Raw genomic sequence first — 13,463 nt, 5'->3', positions numbered from 1 at the left:
TCAAATTCTGTTTTGGAGTGCATTAGGCATGATATGAACACAATTGCTGCAGTGATATGTATAATACTTCTAAAACAAGTTTCTCTGTAAACAAATCCATAAATTTATTTTTTCTTCTATTTTTTTTGTGTGTAAACTCACATTTGAATGCTTGTGTGATTATTTTTCAGCCTCTCACATAGCTATGGTGCATTTGTTGCCTTTGGTTATTTGGCTGAACTGGAATACCTTTCATGGTCTTTTGGCTTTATTTCTCATTTAATATTGACTTATTTTCAGCTTGTGCTGTGTAATTATTATTTCATTTTCTAAGATAAGGGAGAGGTACTGGAGAGTTTTCAGTCTTTCTTCCTCTCTTTTTTGTCTTCTGGTTGATTTTTATTCTTCTTTTGTCCAGTGTGACCATACTGTTTACAAAAAAATATTTCATATTGTTTTCTTGTAATGGTGAAGCCGCAGTGGCAGTTAAAAAGCAGGGCTTGATAGTTCTTGGAGAAGGCTGCAACTAAATGAATTTTCAAATGATTAAATGATAAGTACTACATTTGAAAAGTGTGAGAGAATGATCTTTGGAAAGATCTGTTAGCTAAGTCTTTGAAATCATTTCCAGATATTAAAAATCAGTATGTGATGATTCCAAACTCTGTTCTGACTACATCTAGGACTCAAAATCCATCTGCCTTACTAGCAACAGATGATACTTGTCTAAAATATCAAAAGGACATCATAAGAGGTGAATTGCTACCAGCTTAATACCTTGAGGACTGTCCTTACATGTACTTGGGCCTTAAAATGTTTTCCCTTTAAACATAGTCTGATTAAAATCAGAGAAAAGAAGCGTTTTAAAGCTCCTCTTAAAGTATTGCACACTGTCAGCACGCCGTGCCAGACAACTTGAGAAATATTTATGCATTTCGTCTGTAGAAGACTTTCTAACTTGGGATACAGGGTCAGCGCTTGCTTCTCCCCTTCTTTTAGTCAAAAACAGTTCACTCTTAAGTAATCCTTCCTCAGACAGTGGTCATATTCATTTAGACCATCATAAGTGAGAGTAAGGGGAGGGGAAAGATCAACAGGATTTCTTCAGGCAGATGAACTTCCTATCCTGCACAGATGGTTACTTTATCCTTTCAGATATACGGTTCCCCTCTGTTCTGTCTACGACTTTTTTTGCCTTGGGCTGTGGTAGTAGGTGCAGCCTCAGATATAGTATGAGTCATGGGCTTATGCAACACTTCTTTATTTCCTAGTAGTTGAAATAATGGATGAGGAGGCAGATGAGTGCTTTCCTTATTGTTGTGCCTCCATGTATCAGATTCAGGAATGATATGTATTGTTCAGAGTAAATATTTTACCATTAGAATAATAACTTCATTTTATTCCTTTGGACAGTCATCCTGAAATTAAAAGTAGAGGGACTATTTAAATCTGACCCAAGCTAGTTATTTAATTGCTTAATTATGTAACTTTAAAGACATTTTTAGTGTAGAGCACTGCAGCAAGTTGTGCATTTTTTAATGATCTAGATCATAAAAAAACTAGAAAATTTGCTGTGCTATTGTAGAATATTTTTTAAAATATATTTTGCTTGCTGTTTTTGTTCATAAAGGTGGTTGATTTTTGTGCAAGTGGAGAACTATTCTGATATTGCACTGTGTATTTCAAAAAATGTTAGAAGAAATAAAAGATGATGGATTACTTTCTTCATGGCTGTTACTTGACATTTAGAATGCTAGGGCATGTCTTGTGTCTACATTCTTTGTATTTGTCTCTGTATATGCCAAAAATAAATGAATAAAATAATTTTGTATATTTCTTAATTTCAGGCTACTAAGGCTGGATTAAAAATTTACAGACCAGGAGTAAAACAGGATGATGAAAATTCCGGTGGCTGGTTTAGCTGGTTATGGGGCTGGTCAGGTGAAAAAAAGGACCAACAGAAACAAGAAGTAAAGGGTTCCAGTATGTACATTCATTGTTTTTTTTTTTTTTTTGGGGGGGGGGGGAGTGTTGTTTTTGATTTTTGTGCTTTCCTATTATTAAAAATTACCTATTAGAATAATTATTCTTAACAGTAATTAGAATAATTATTCTTAACAAGATTTTTACTGTATTTGTGCTGTTGCGTGTCTAAAGTTTGTTTTCTCTTAAGTGATGATTCTTGCTTCTCCTACTGCTGATTAATTATTAATTGCCTGTCACAAAATTCATTTTGTATGTAAGTCTTTCCATAGTTCTATCTCAACTGTCTCTAGATTGTATTTCTCCTTTTCCAATTTTACACTTATTTGCATAGTGTGCTGAGTGTGTAGATTAAAAGAAAACAATAAGAGTGGTGGCAGTCAATGGAAGCAAACAATTTTGCATTCATTCATTTATAATTTGGTTATTTTGTGTTGTATCCATTCAAGTGAGTATCAGGCACCTAGTAAAGGCTCTGGAATGCAGCAGGTAAATCAAAAAAGTTGGAATGATTGCTAACAAGCTAAAAATAGCTTCAGGACATTTCAGAATATGAATATAACCCGTGTTTAAAAAAAAGTAGGAGATTTAGTAGTTAAGACTTTGTTATAAAACTTTTTTTCTTGTTTTTGCCAACTCTGGGAAAAAATGTGACAGTATCTGCTCTAAGTCTTAGAGTAATGTGCTGATTTTTGCATTTTCATTTGTGCATATTGTGTTTAATTAACTTACAATCTGACAGGTCTTGAAGAGCTAATGACACTTGAAGAGAAGGCTAAACTTTATGCAGCAATTGGATATAGCGAAACAGCTGTGGATCCAACACTTCCAAAATCAGTAAGTTGTAACTGACTATGCTAACAAACAATAGGTAGTCTTATACTAAAAGACAAAATCTAAAGATGAAAGGAAATCGTTTTTAAAGTTCAAACCCCTTAAGCCTTACCTTTGTCTATTTGAATAATGCTGTGGCACTTTGCAATTGACATATGACCTGCTGTCGTTGCACAGAAGAGCATCCTTAGCTGAGTGTTGTCATATTGGAGTTTCAGGAGCGTTATAGAGATTATTTTGGGTTCTTTGAAAAAAAGTTCTAAATGAAATTTTGGTTGTTCAAATAGAGTAAAATAATTTAGATAGTAATATTTTTTATTTTAAATTTGGAGCATAGATGAGCAATATAGAATGGGATGTTGGGATTAGGGAGGAGGAATTTCTTTGGCCCATTCAGAAAATGGTCTGATAAGTCACTTTTATGTGAGATGATGTGTACAGTGCAATGAACTGCCCTTCCTACTCTATGCCAGATGCCCTTTGTCTTAAAATATGGAGTAGAGGCACTTATGTAAATTTACGTATTTGGAATAGTGGTCTACTGTTATCTTTCTAACCCTGCTTCTTAATATATGTTTGGGGAATCACTTTTCCGAGAACTATGATGCAAGAGGTTTATAGCACTAGAATTAAAGTTTCAAAACAATCGTGGTTTTCATCTCTTCATAAAATGGCTTGAAATGTGTACTGTATTTTTAAAATTCACTATCGTTGTTTTCCCTGTCTATCTAGTATGAAGCCATGAAGTTATCTGTGAAGCTATTAAGCATGTCTATATCAATAAGAGAAAATGAGCAAACCCCTGAGCTGGTAAAATTTGCATTAATTGATTTGAGTACAGTATTTACGCAACGACCAGGTGCACAAGCAATACGGTAAGCTTTATCTATCAGCTCTCTGTTCCTCAGGAAATGTGCTGCTCTTGTGGTGTTTCTTATGTTTCTCTGCACAGAAAATCCTTTCCTTTCTTCTCTGCATATCTGTTTTCCAGAATAAATTCTTTGCCACCTAATTCTTGAGTATATTCTACAGCATTTCTGTTTGAGTCTGCTTTTCCTACCTAACACCTGTTTGCCTATGAGGTGAGGAGAACATAAGGAGAATAATTTGAACACTATTTCTGAGTTAGCTAAAGGGTAGCAAAAGATAGATGCAAAAGTTAATGAAATGGGAAGTAGGTAACGTTCCCTGACAGGCAGGCGTGTGTTTATTTGGCTTTTAACTGGTTGCTTATATTCTTATCATGTAATTACATCAAGCAAGATATTCAAATGTAATTTCTGTGTTTTGTAACCTTTCTGTACAGGTTTGAAACAAAAATAAGTTCACTTGAAGTTACAGGCATGTCCCAAGAAAATTGTACACCCTGTCTGCTGTCTTCTCGTACAGTCTATTCAGACAATAGTACCTCACTCTTGAGCATAATGTTTGAGACTAATCCCTTGGATGAAAAAGCAGACCAGAGGCTTAGAATAGAATCTCAACCATTGGAAATAATTTATGATGCAGTAAGTAAATGAATAAATTCTGACTTTTGTACAAATATTATGTAATCATGAACATGTCATTTAAGATTGTTCATTTATTTTAACAGAGGACGGTAAATAATTTGGTGGATTTCTTCAGGCCTCCAAAAGATGTACATTTAGAGCAGTTGACCTCAGCAACTCTGATGAAGCTTGAAGAGTTTCGTGAGAAAACATCAACAGGCAAGTGCTGTTCTTCCGGCTACACATGTTCTGATGAATTTTGAATTCTAGGAATATGAAGTTGCTTGATATCCTTCTCTACGTGGTTATGTGGACCCAAGTGATAGTTTACTAAAAGAAAACCGTAATAGTTACTTTTGAATTCTTTTAATTCTCTTGAGTTTTGATAATTTTGTCCATATCTCATGCAGTTTGAAAACTGAAAAAGATATGCATGCTATTCTGAGGTCCTGTTTCAGAAATTATGCAGCCGTGCATGCTTTACTTTCAGCATTTCCGTTCTTTTGTTCTGAATAGCCTTTATTGGGTCATATTCTTCAGCAGCTGATACTGAGATACTGCTCCTCTAAACCTCCTAAATCCTTTTCAGAGTTGTTGCTTTTCAGGACACTATGTGCCTTTTTTAGTTGTTTTCCACACTCTTTATTCAGTGAATGTTCTGTTTTCATTTAGATTGATTTAGATGAAGTAATTTTTCTGAATACCAAGTATTCAGCATTCAAAGCATTTCTTTAGTTTTCATGTTCTTATCTCTAGACATCTTATATTTCAACACAAAAACAAAAATGGTTAATGCCATTGGGACTAACTTTGAAATGTGTGAAATGAGCACGTTTGGATAAGAATGGTTGAGGCTGTGTAGACCGTAGATACCCTGCTCATCATGAATGACTTCAGGTTATCTCTAACCTAAGGGACAGACAATGCCGAGGGAGAAGATTATAAAATTATAATTATAATCTAATAATATAATCTACCTAATTTAGATTATGTATTTAGTTCTTTTTTGAGGAGCTGTCGGGTGATTCTTACCTTGTTTAAGTTTTTAGCATGTTAACATTTAAACTAAGCTTTTTAAAACTCAAAGTGCTTTGTGCTAGTGCATGGAACATATTACAGAAACTTAAGCATACTGTGTATAAGCAATTACTTTTAGCAAATTAATTTTGTGAATGAAACTGGCATCACTTCAATTTATGGACTTAGCTAGGTTCTGTTGCCACTTGAAGGGGGAAGAAAAAGACGTTTTTAGAATTTCCTGTTACTCAAATACGTTTAGATTGAGAAGCTGAGGAAGTCGTAAAATAATTTGGATTAATAAAAGGTTTATCTTGAAAACTCTGGAATACTTTTGCCACTATATTCCCTGTCTGCCTTCATTGACTAAGCTAGCTGTCCTGTGGCAGGACAACAACTAATGGAAGAGTTTTAAGTGCCTTTCAACCCGGTTATCCCAATCAATCAACAAAGTTGCTTATACATCTTATGTGATAGTATATTCTGAAATCTAAGCTGTTCACATTCCACTTTTGCTCCTTTTGTGTATGGGTATTATGCAGTGTTATGTTGTCGTCTTCATTATTTATTTTCTCCAGTTTCTGTGACACCATGTTGCATATGGTAAGTACTTAATGGGCTTAATGGAACTTTATTTAATTATTTATTTTTAGAACTTTTGTTAAGATGTGACACTTTTTGTTCTTGAAGTTGCAGATGCTTCTTGGTGGAATCTGCTTAAACTTTAGTGTCTCACAGCACTCACGGTTTGGTCAGTGCAGTTGGGCAGTCTCCATAACAGAACTTTGAAAGAAACTTGTTTGTGAATGCACAGAGTTAGCACCTATTCCAATTCCATTTGTTCTTATTTCATCTTTATTCAATATAAAATTAATCAACTTACATATATTACATCGTTATTTCTATTTGTGAATTAACATTGTTTAGCATTATTATGCCATCTATTCTTGATGCACCTTTGTTTTGTTGGCTTGAAAGAAATGTAAATAGCATCTGCACCTGTAATTAAACTTGATATGAGTAAGAAGATTTCCATAGCAGTAATAGAAGACGAAAGGAGAAAGAAGGTGTCTTTTTTTGTTGTTTGTTTGTTTTTTTTTGTAATGCAGAGAGAAGTGAAAGAGCTGAGCACCTGTTTGTGCAGCGTGTGGATGAGTAGGAAGCTTATCCACACTGTACACAATACAGAAAACAGTGAGAGCTCTATTGAGCAGATATATAGATGATGTTATTTAAATTTAATCTTCATATTGAATTGCTTCAGCTTCAGATGCTAATAGTCTTCCTGAAACAAAGTTAATAATCTAGCACTCATAGTTCATTCAGACCTCTAATTTCTATTATAACTTCTTATTTTGTGGTTTCTGTGTATTATTTCATGTAGTATATAGATTCTATGTGTTACATAGATTTGTTTTTCCTGACTTTATTATTTCAGGTTTGTTGTATGTTATTGAAACACAGAAAGTTCTTGACCTCAAAATTGACCTCATGGCTTCATACATCATTGTTCCACAAAAAGGATTCTATGACTGTACATCAAACATACTGCTTTTGGATCTTGGTAGTCTTAAGGTATGTGTGTGCATAATGAAGTATTTTACTAGAAATTATAGGTTTTTTTTTTTTTTAAATGTCTGGTTTATTGAATTTGTATTTTACGTAACTGGCTAAGTAAATATTCCTCTTTCAGTTTATTTGCTAGGTTTTTATTTTACATTGTTTTCCAGTCAAGACTAAATTTAATGAGCTGTTGCAAACAGATTCTTTCAACTGAAAAAAAAATAGAAAATGGTGCTCCCCAAAGTAAAATGACTGTAGAAGTTTTGAATTGCTATGTGAAAAGGTCTGGACATTTTTTTTATCTTACAGATCAATAACATTTTACTTACATACCTACCTGCATATTTACATATGTACATTGTTAAATGGTCTTATTTTTAGTATTACTCCTGTTAGGATCTTTTTCTCATTCCGTTTTCTTTGAAGTGGGAAAAATGTAAGTACTTGTGCTTTAAAAAATAGCTTGATAAAAATTGGAGACATTTTGATCTGCATTTTTAACACATTTTATCTAAGAAAAATGTCAAAAAGATAGTTCCTGTGTGCAAGTGGCAGTCTTACTCATTGGTAGACTTGTGTCCTTCCAGGACAAATTCCTTCACTTGTATATTGGAAAATTAATTCTTGTTGTTATCAGTGCTCTGGCTGATCTGTTGCCAAGGAATGTCTGTTGCAGCTAGCACACAAACAGTAATTTAACTGCTCTTTTCAGAGAAAAATACTACTACCTGGCCTTTTATGAAATAAAGAGGAAAGAGCTTTGGGGAGTAGTAGAGGATAAATGCTTGAAACAGGAAGAAGCCTTTGCATTAAAATGAAGTTGCAGGAAAGGGGAACTTTTGATGAAGGATCTGTAATTACTTCTATGTCTTAAATTTTTTGCCTCCGGGAGAAAATGTGCTCTTCTCCATTGTTTTTCTCAGCATAAATTATGGAGATTGATGCTGAGGATCTAAAGATTGACATTATTTTGCTCATTTGTGTTTGGGCTCCCCAGTACAAGAGGTACGTGGAACTTCTAGAGAGGATCCAATTTAGAGTGATGAAGATGCTTGAGGGACTTGGAATATCAATCGCATGAGAAAAGATACAGTGAGCTGGGCCTGCCTAGCCTGGAGAAGAGATGATAGAGAGGGGATCTGATCAACATGTATAAATACCTGAGGGGAGAATGTAAAGAGAATGGAGCCAAACTCTTCTTGGTGGTGGCCAGTGACAGGGCAAGGGGTAATGGGTACAAATTGAAACACAGGAGGTTTAATCTCCATATGAGGAAGAACTTCTTTTCCGTGAAGGTGACAGAGCCCTGGAACAGGCTGCCCAGAGGGGCTGTGGAGTCTCCTTCTCTGGAGATCTTCCAAACCCGCCTGGATGCCGCCCTGTGCCCCGTGCTCTAGGTGACCCTGCTTGAGCAGGGGGGTTGGACTAGATGATCTCTAGAGGTCCCTTCTGACCTCAACCCTCTGTGATTCTGTGAGTTCTACCCACTAGACTTTTTTTCTTGCTTATTTGGTTACTTATTTTTAAAGTGAGACCAGGAACATTTTACCTTCTTTCAGTCCACCAACAGAGTGCTCTTAAAATAATGGTAGAACACCACTAAGGCTTCAAAATCAAACTCCAGTAGGCTTGAAATGGTAAAATCTTTTGTGTAGAGGATGTGACTGCGGTTGTTTTGGTTCCTATCCTTTAACAGAATTAGAAAGTAAGATGAAGGAAGCCAGGTAGTATCAAAAGAGAAAAGTTAGTTAGACATATCACAGGAGCTGATTAACAATTCCATACTGAGTTTGTGTGATAAATGCTTAAATAAGATGCAGAACATTCATTGAATGTTTAATAAAAAACAAACAGTTCCCTTCCCCCTGTTATAAAGGATATGAGGTCAAGTCCTGTACAGGGAAAAAAGCAGCTGTAATTTAAACTGCATCTCAAGGCATATGCATAAGTGGACTTAATTAAGGTTGCATGAGCAGTATTAATTTGATTATTCTGTACTACTTTAATCTTAGGCTTTGCAGACTAAATTGTATTTTTAATGTTGAGCTGCAGTGAAGAAAGAAATCTTATGTCATGGACATAAATACTTAAACCTATTTCACTATTATGAACCTTCTCTTGAATATTATCCATGTATGGATGATATGTACAGAGGTGAATGGCAGAGACAGCACATATAAATGTATAATATCAAAGAACTGGTATTGGTAAAATATAAAAGGAGTGACTGATTAATTAAAAGGCCTGACTGGGAACATTGCTGAAAAGTCCAAAGCTCCTCTTCACTTTACCTTGTCAATTTGTTTAATATGTGACAGGGTAATGCCATAACTAAATTTAACAGGATTCAAAAATAGATGTCGTGTTTCTGGGATGACTAACACAGTGTTATTTTTATACTTAGAAATACACAGTGGTGCAAATGCTTATGATGCTTATAATGCTTATAAAGGGTTTGAGAAAATTAAGATCAGTTTACTGTGTATAAATTATATAAAATTTTATAGATTATGATTCATTATGTTTTTATTTCTTTCTGATGAAGCTTTAATATTCTCTATCCCTTGTTTGGATGTAGCTGTCTGCTTAGATAGTGGTTTTGCTCTGATGTTTCTGTGCCCCATTACTGAGAAATTAAGTTTTAGTCTTTAGTCTACTAGTAGAATTGAGTATTTGTAGAATTAATGCTTAGGTATTTTAAGATTGACTCTTTTTTCTTTTTTCTTTTTTTTTAAGATGAAAAGCAAATGTCGTTCTGACTTATCAAAACTTAAAATAGGACAAAGCAGTATTGAAGATATAATGTCAAGAGCTTATGACAGTTTCGATGTCCAGCTTAGCAGCATACAGTTACTGTACAGCAAACATGGTAAGTATTCATGAAGGAAACCTTTCCTTATATAATTAAATCTTTCCTTTTATGTGGTTAAAAATCATGAAATACATGTTTGATACCCAGTCCTGTAAATACGATATGAGTTTTTCAGGCACAACTTCAAACTTGTTAATATAGATGCTAACTTTAGGTTTTGCTAACCTAAAGAAATGTGCACTATAAAACTATAATTACGTATTTAAGGCCCTGGAATGTCCTATTTGATTGTTGCATAGTACACATGAACTTCTACTCTTACTGCGTTAGTCTGGTACTTTTATTTATTGCCTTTCAGTGCCTTTTCATAATTTTTTGTCCAACTGTAAAACAAAATCCACAAGTAGTTGTAGGTTTGATCATTTTGTGAGGGTAAAGAAAAGAGCAGAATCCCTTTCTGAGAGAAGCCTTTAGCAGTGATTTTGGGAATTAACTATAGGGAGTCAGAACCAAAAAAAGTAGCTATCTATTCCAGAGGTGAATCCAAAGCCAACACTCCCAGTACAACGTGTGTTTTATGAATTAGGCTTTTTGGAGTCTTCTACATTGCTTGGGTAGCTGTTCAGACTTGGGAGGAAAAAGTATTAAGTACTGTTATCTCTGACATGTGTGCGCTTCAGAGAGTGTTGCAAAGAGGATCATATCACTTGATAGTCTTTTTTAAAAAAAAAAACAACTTGTATTAGTTAAGATCATACGTATTAATTCTGTCATATTGTTAACAAGGGGAAAATACCTTTCACAGAAAAAACAAATGTTTTCTGTTTCTATTCTAGATGAAAACTGGCAAGAGGCTCGTAAGCTGAAATACTCATCTCAACATATCTTGCAGCCATTGGATGTAAAAGTGGAATTTAGCAGGGCTATGGTTGTCACAGATGCAAGAATGCCCAAGTATGTATTTTTTTCTGTCTTATAATTTTACAATAAATGGCCATCAGCAATGGTGAAATTGGGAACTAAAATATGTTCTGAATCTTATGTTTTCAGCTTCAATGAGGAGATCCAAGGAGTTGTCAGATATCAAAGATCTGGCAAATATGTGTATATATATAATATTTATAAATAATATATTTATAAAATATATGTAAATAATATAAATAATTTAAATCTATTTTATTTAGGTCTGTCTTCCTAATAGTCATATTTAATCCTTATTGGAAACAGTGTATATACAAAAGGTGTGAAATTTGCAGTCCTCTATTACAAATATCGTAATTTCAAAGATCATGGATCATTAGATAATTTAATCCAAGGGAAAGATTGATGATGCAGTTTTGTATTAGAGTTCATTAGAGTTGGAATGGCAAAGATTAGCTTTGCGTTTTAGAAAATGTATCTTCACTTGTGCCTGATACCGACACTGTTTAAGCATTGTTTCAGTTTTGACGTAATGTAAACTAGCACATTAATGTTTTACGAGGCTATTTGGTTATTAGTTCATTAATAAGACTCACATTATTACACTACAACAAAGCAGCATTTTTTTATTTCACTCTGCCTTATAGAAATTTAACAAATTTTATCTGTGCATTTTAAGAATTTAATAGCATATAAATAATCTAGTTTTAGAAAGTTATTTTATAATATTTGCAACAATCAGCAAAATAAATATTCAGATTATTATAAAGTATTCAAAAACTCCTTGGAAATAAAATTTAAATACTGTATATCACCAATGTTGAATGATGAGACCACAGATTAGTGATTGTATGGTGTCATGGTGCCACCTTCTGGTGGAAGATAACCTAAATTCTAGATTTTGATGCAGAAGCAGTCTTGTTCTTTTCCTACTTAAAATTTTTTCTTTCCTCTGTCCTGTAGAAAGGATAAGGTAAAAGCAATAAAATACAGATTCCTTGAGGATGTTCTTTAGAAAGTCAAGGAATGGGAAGTGAGCTTTTATTTCTGTGGTCACATAAGTGAATGTCACTTTAATGTAGATTTGTAATCTTCGTTATTTCCCCAATTATGCTAGTATTACCTGGATTAAGCAGGAAGTGTCTGGTCTTAATGAGAATGCCTGCTGCAGTAGGGCTGCACCACTTACCTGATGGTTTCAGCTACCAGGAGTGTGTCTCCTTTTGGTTGCAATTTATCTCTGTCTACAGTTTCTCACCTGTTTGTGGGATTTTTTTTCTCTAATGGATATTAGTTTTGTATTCCATGTTCTTACTAAGGCCAGTTACTTGACAAATAAATGATACTTACTTATGTCCAGATACGTGTGGAGGAGAGAAAAAAAGAAAAAAGTAGTATTTTTTGGAGAGCGCTCCATGCCTGCTGCCTTTTTCTGGGTACCTGTGCTGTCTACAATTGTTACAGAATGCCACAGATCGTGGTTTGGTACTGCATAAGCATGTTCCATAGTGAGGTACAGGTCGTAACCAATGTTTAACCTTCACTGAGAAACCAGCGAGTATCCATTTCGAATCTATATTGATTCTATGATTCAGCAACAATTGAGTGAGTTTGTTTTCTATCTACTTCAGTCTCCCAATGGTCCTAAGAAGTAATTTGCATGCCATATCTAGAAATCTAGTAGTGAAATGACAGGGAGAACAACTCTTTACCTGAAGGTGAAGTTTGTAATTTTCTAACCGAAAAAAGTAATGTGCTTTTCAGAGGAAAAGGAATGTGAAGTTTGAATGAAATTGCTCTGAAATAACATGGATAATTTACATATCAGGTTCAAAATGTCTGGACAACTGCCTTTGCTTTCTATCCAAGTATCAGACGAAAAGTTGACAAGTATTTTGGAACTTATCGATAGTATTCCGAAGCCAAAAAGTACCCCTGCTACAGGTTCTCCCCCCAGAATGCCTGAGGTAAGGCCTTTGTTTTTTTTTCTTTTTTAAACTTATTTCAGTAGTAACTATGAGAAGAATACTTTGGCTGTCAGCACTGCAGTTTTCAAAGGAGCGGAAAAAATGCAAAACATGTCATCTTAGTATTTAGCCATCTTAAACTTTAGCCATTTTATTTTATTTTATTTTATTTTATTTTATTTTATTTTATTTTATTTTATTTTATTTTATTTTATTTTATTTTATTTTATTTTATTTTATTTTATTTTAATTCTAGCCAGTTTTCTAGAATTAGGGATAGATACCTATAATATAATCCTTGTAGCTAAAATTTTTTGAGCCTTGTTGGTTCAGAAATGAAGTAATAGCAAAAAGGAAGAAAAATCTTTTACAGAGAGCTTGGTATGCAAATTTTGTCCTGATGGTTCCTCTGTATTTGCAATAAATGGAGGAATTCTTCTGGGCTTTGAGAACAAAATGCACTGCAGAATATATTCTTCCAGATTTTTGCAGCCTACAGTTCCTGGTACTTTAGTACATGAGGGCAATCCACTTTGCTATGGAAGACTCAACTGGTGTTTTAACCAGTTGTTTTTGTGAAGTCAAGCTCTTTATTTATTTCTCCTTATCTTATTATGATGTAGAAGGCTTAGAGATGATGCGGTTCCAGAGATCCAAGAATCATCAAAATTTAGTGAATCAATGTAGACGTGGGTATAAATGTATAAATTACAGTCAAAATGTATAGGCCGGAGACCGGGAAGAGATTGTTAAAATATGAAAAGCAAGATGAAAAGTGGAGCCTTAGTAGCCATTTGGAAGTAAGGTTCAAAGGTGAATGTTATTCCGTTGCGCTAATTTTTAGATTTCTATAGAATCTGGGGCTTTTAAATACTGGGCTTTGGAAATAGCAGCAAC

The 13,463-nt window shown here is 34.2% G+C and overlaps 1 protein-coding gene across 2 annotated transcripts in view; it reads left to right on the top strand.

Annotated features, from left to right (window-relative positions):
- Positions 1–13,463, top strand: part of VPS13A (vacuolar protein sorting 13 homolog A) — a 97,577-nt gene that overhangs the window by 20,835 nt on the left and 63,279 nt on the right. For both annotated transcript variants that reach the window (XM_088522077.1, XM_088522078.1), the window contains exons 15-23: positions 1,827–1,962; positions 2,705–2,799; positions 3,529–3,671; positions 4,103–4,304; positions 4,391–4,505; positions 6,742–6,878; positions 9,603–9,735; positions 10,515–10,632; positions 12,428–12,566. In XM_088522077.1, the coding sequence (XP_088378203.1) occupies positions 1,827–1,962; positions 2,705–2,799; positions 3,529–3,671; positions 4,103–4,304; positions 4,391–4,505; positions 6,742–6,878; positions 9,603–9,735; positions 10,515–10,632; positions 12,428–12,566 (1,218 nt within the window). The remainder of the gene's footprint in view (positions 1–1,826; positions 1,963–2,704; positions 2,800–3,528; positions 3,672–4,102; positions 4,305–4,390; positions 4,506–6,741; positions 6,879–9,602; positions 9,736–10,514; positions 10,633–12,427; positions 12,567–13,463) is intronic.

Source organism: Tinamus guttatus, unplaced genomic scaffold, assembly GCF_059628265.1.
Source record: "Tinamus guttatus ecotype Peru unplaced genomic scaffold, ASM5962826v1 Tinamus_guttatus_pri_ptg000146l, whole genome shotgun sequence".
NCBI lineage: Eukaryota > Metazoa > Chordata > Aves > Tinamiformes > Tinamidae > Tinamus > Tinamus guttatus.
Note: the sequence above shows the minus strand (reverse complement) of the source record. Positions and strands in the feature narration are given on the sequence as shown.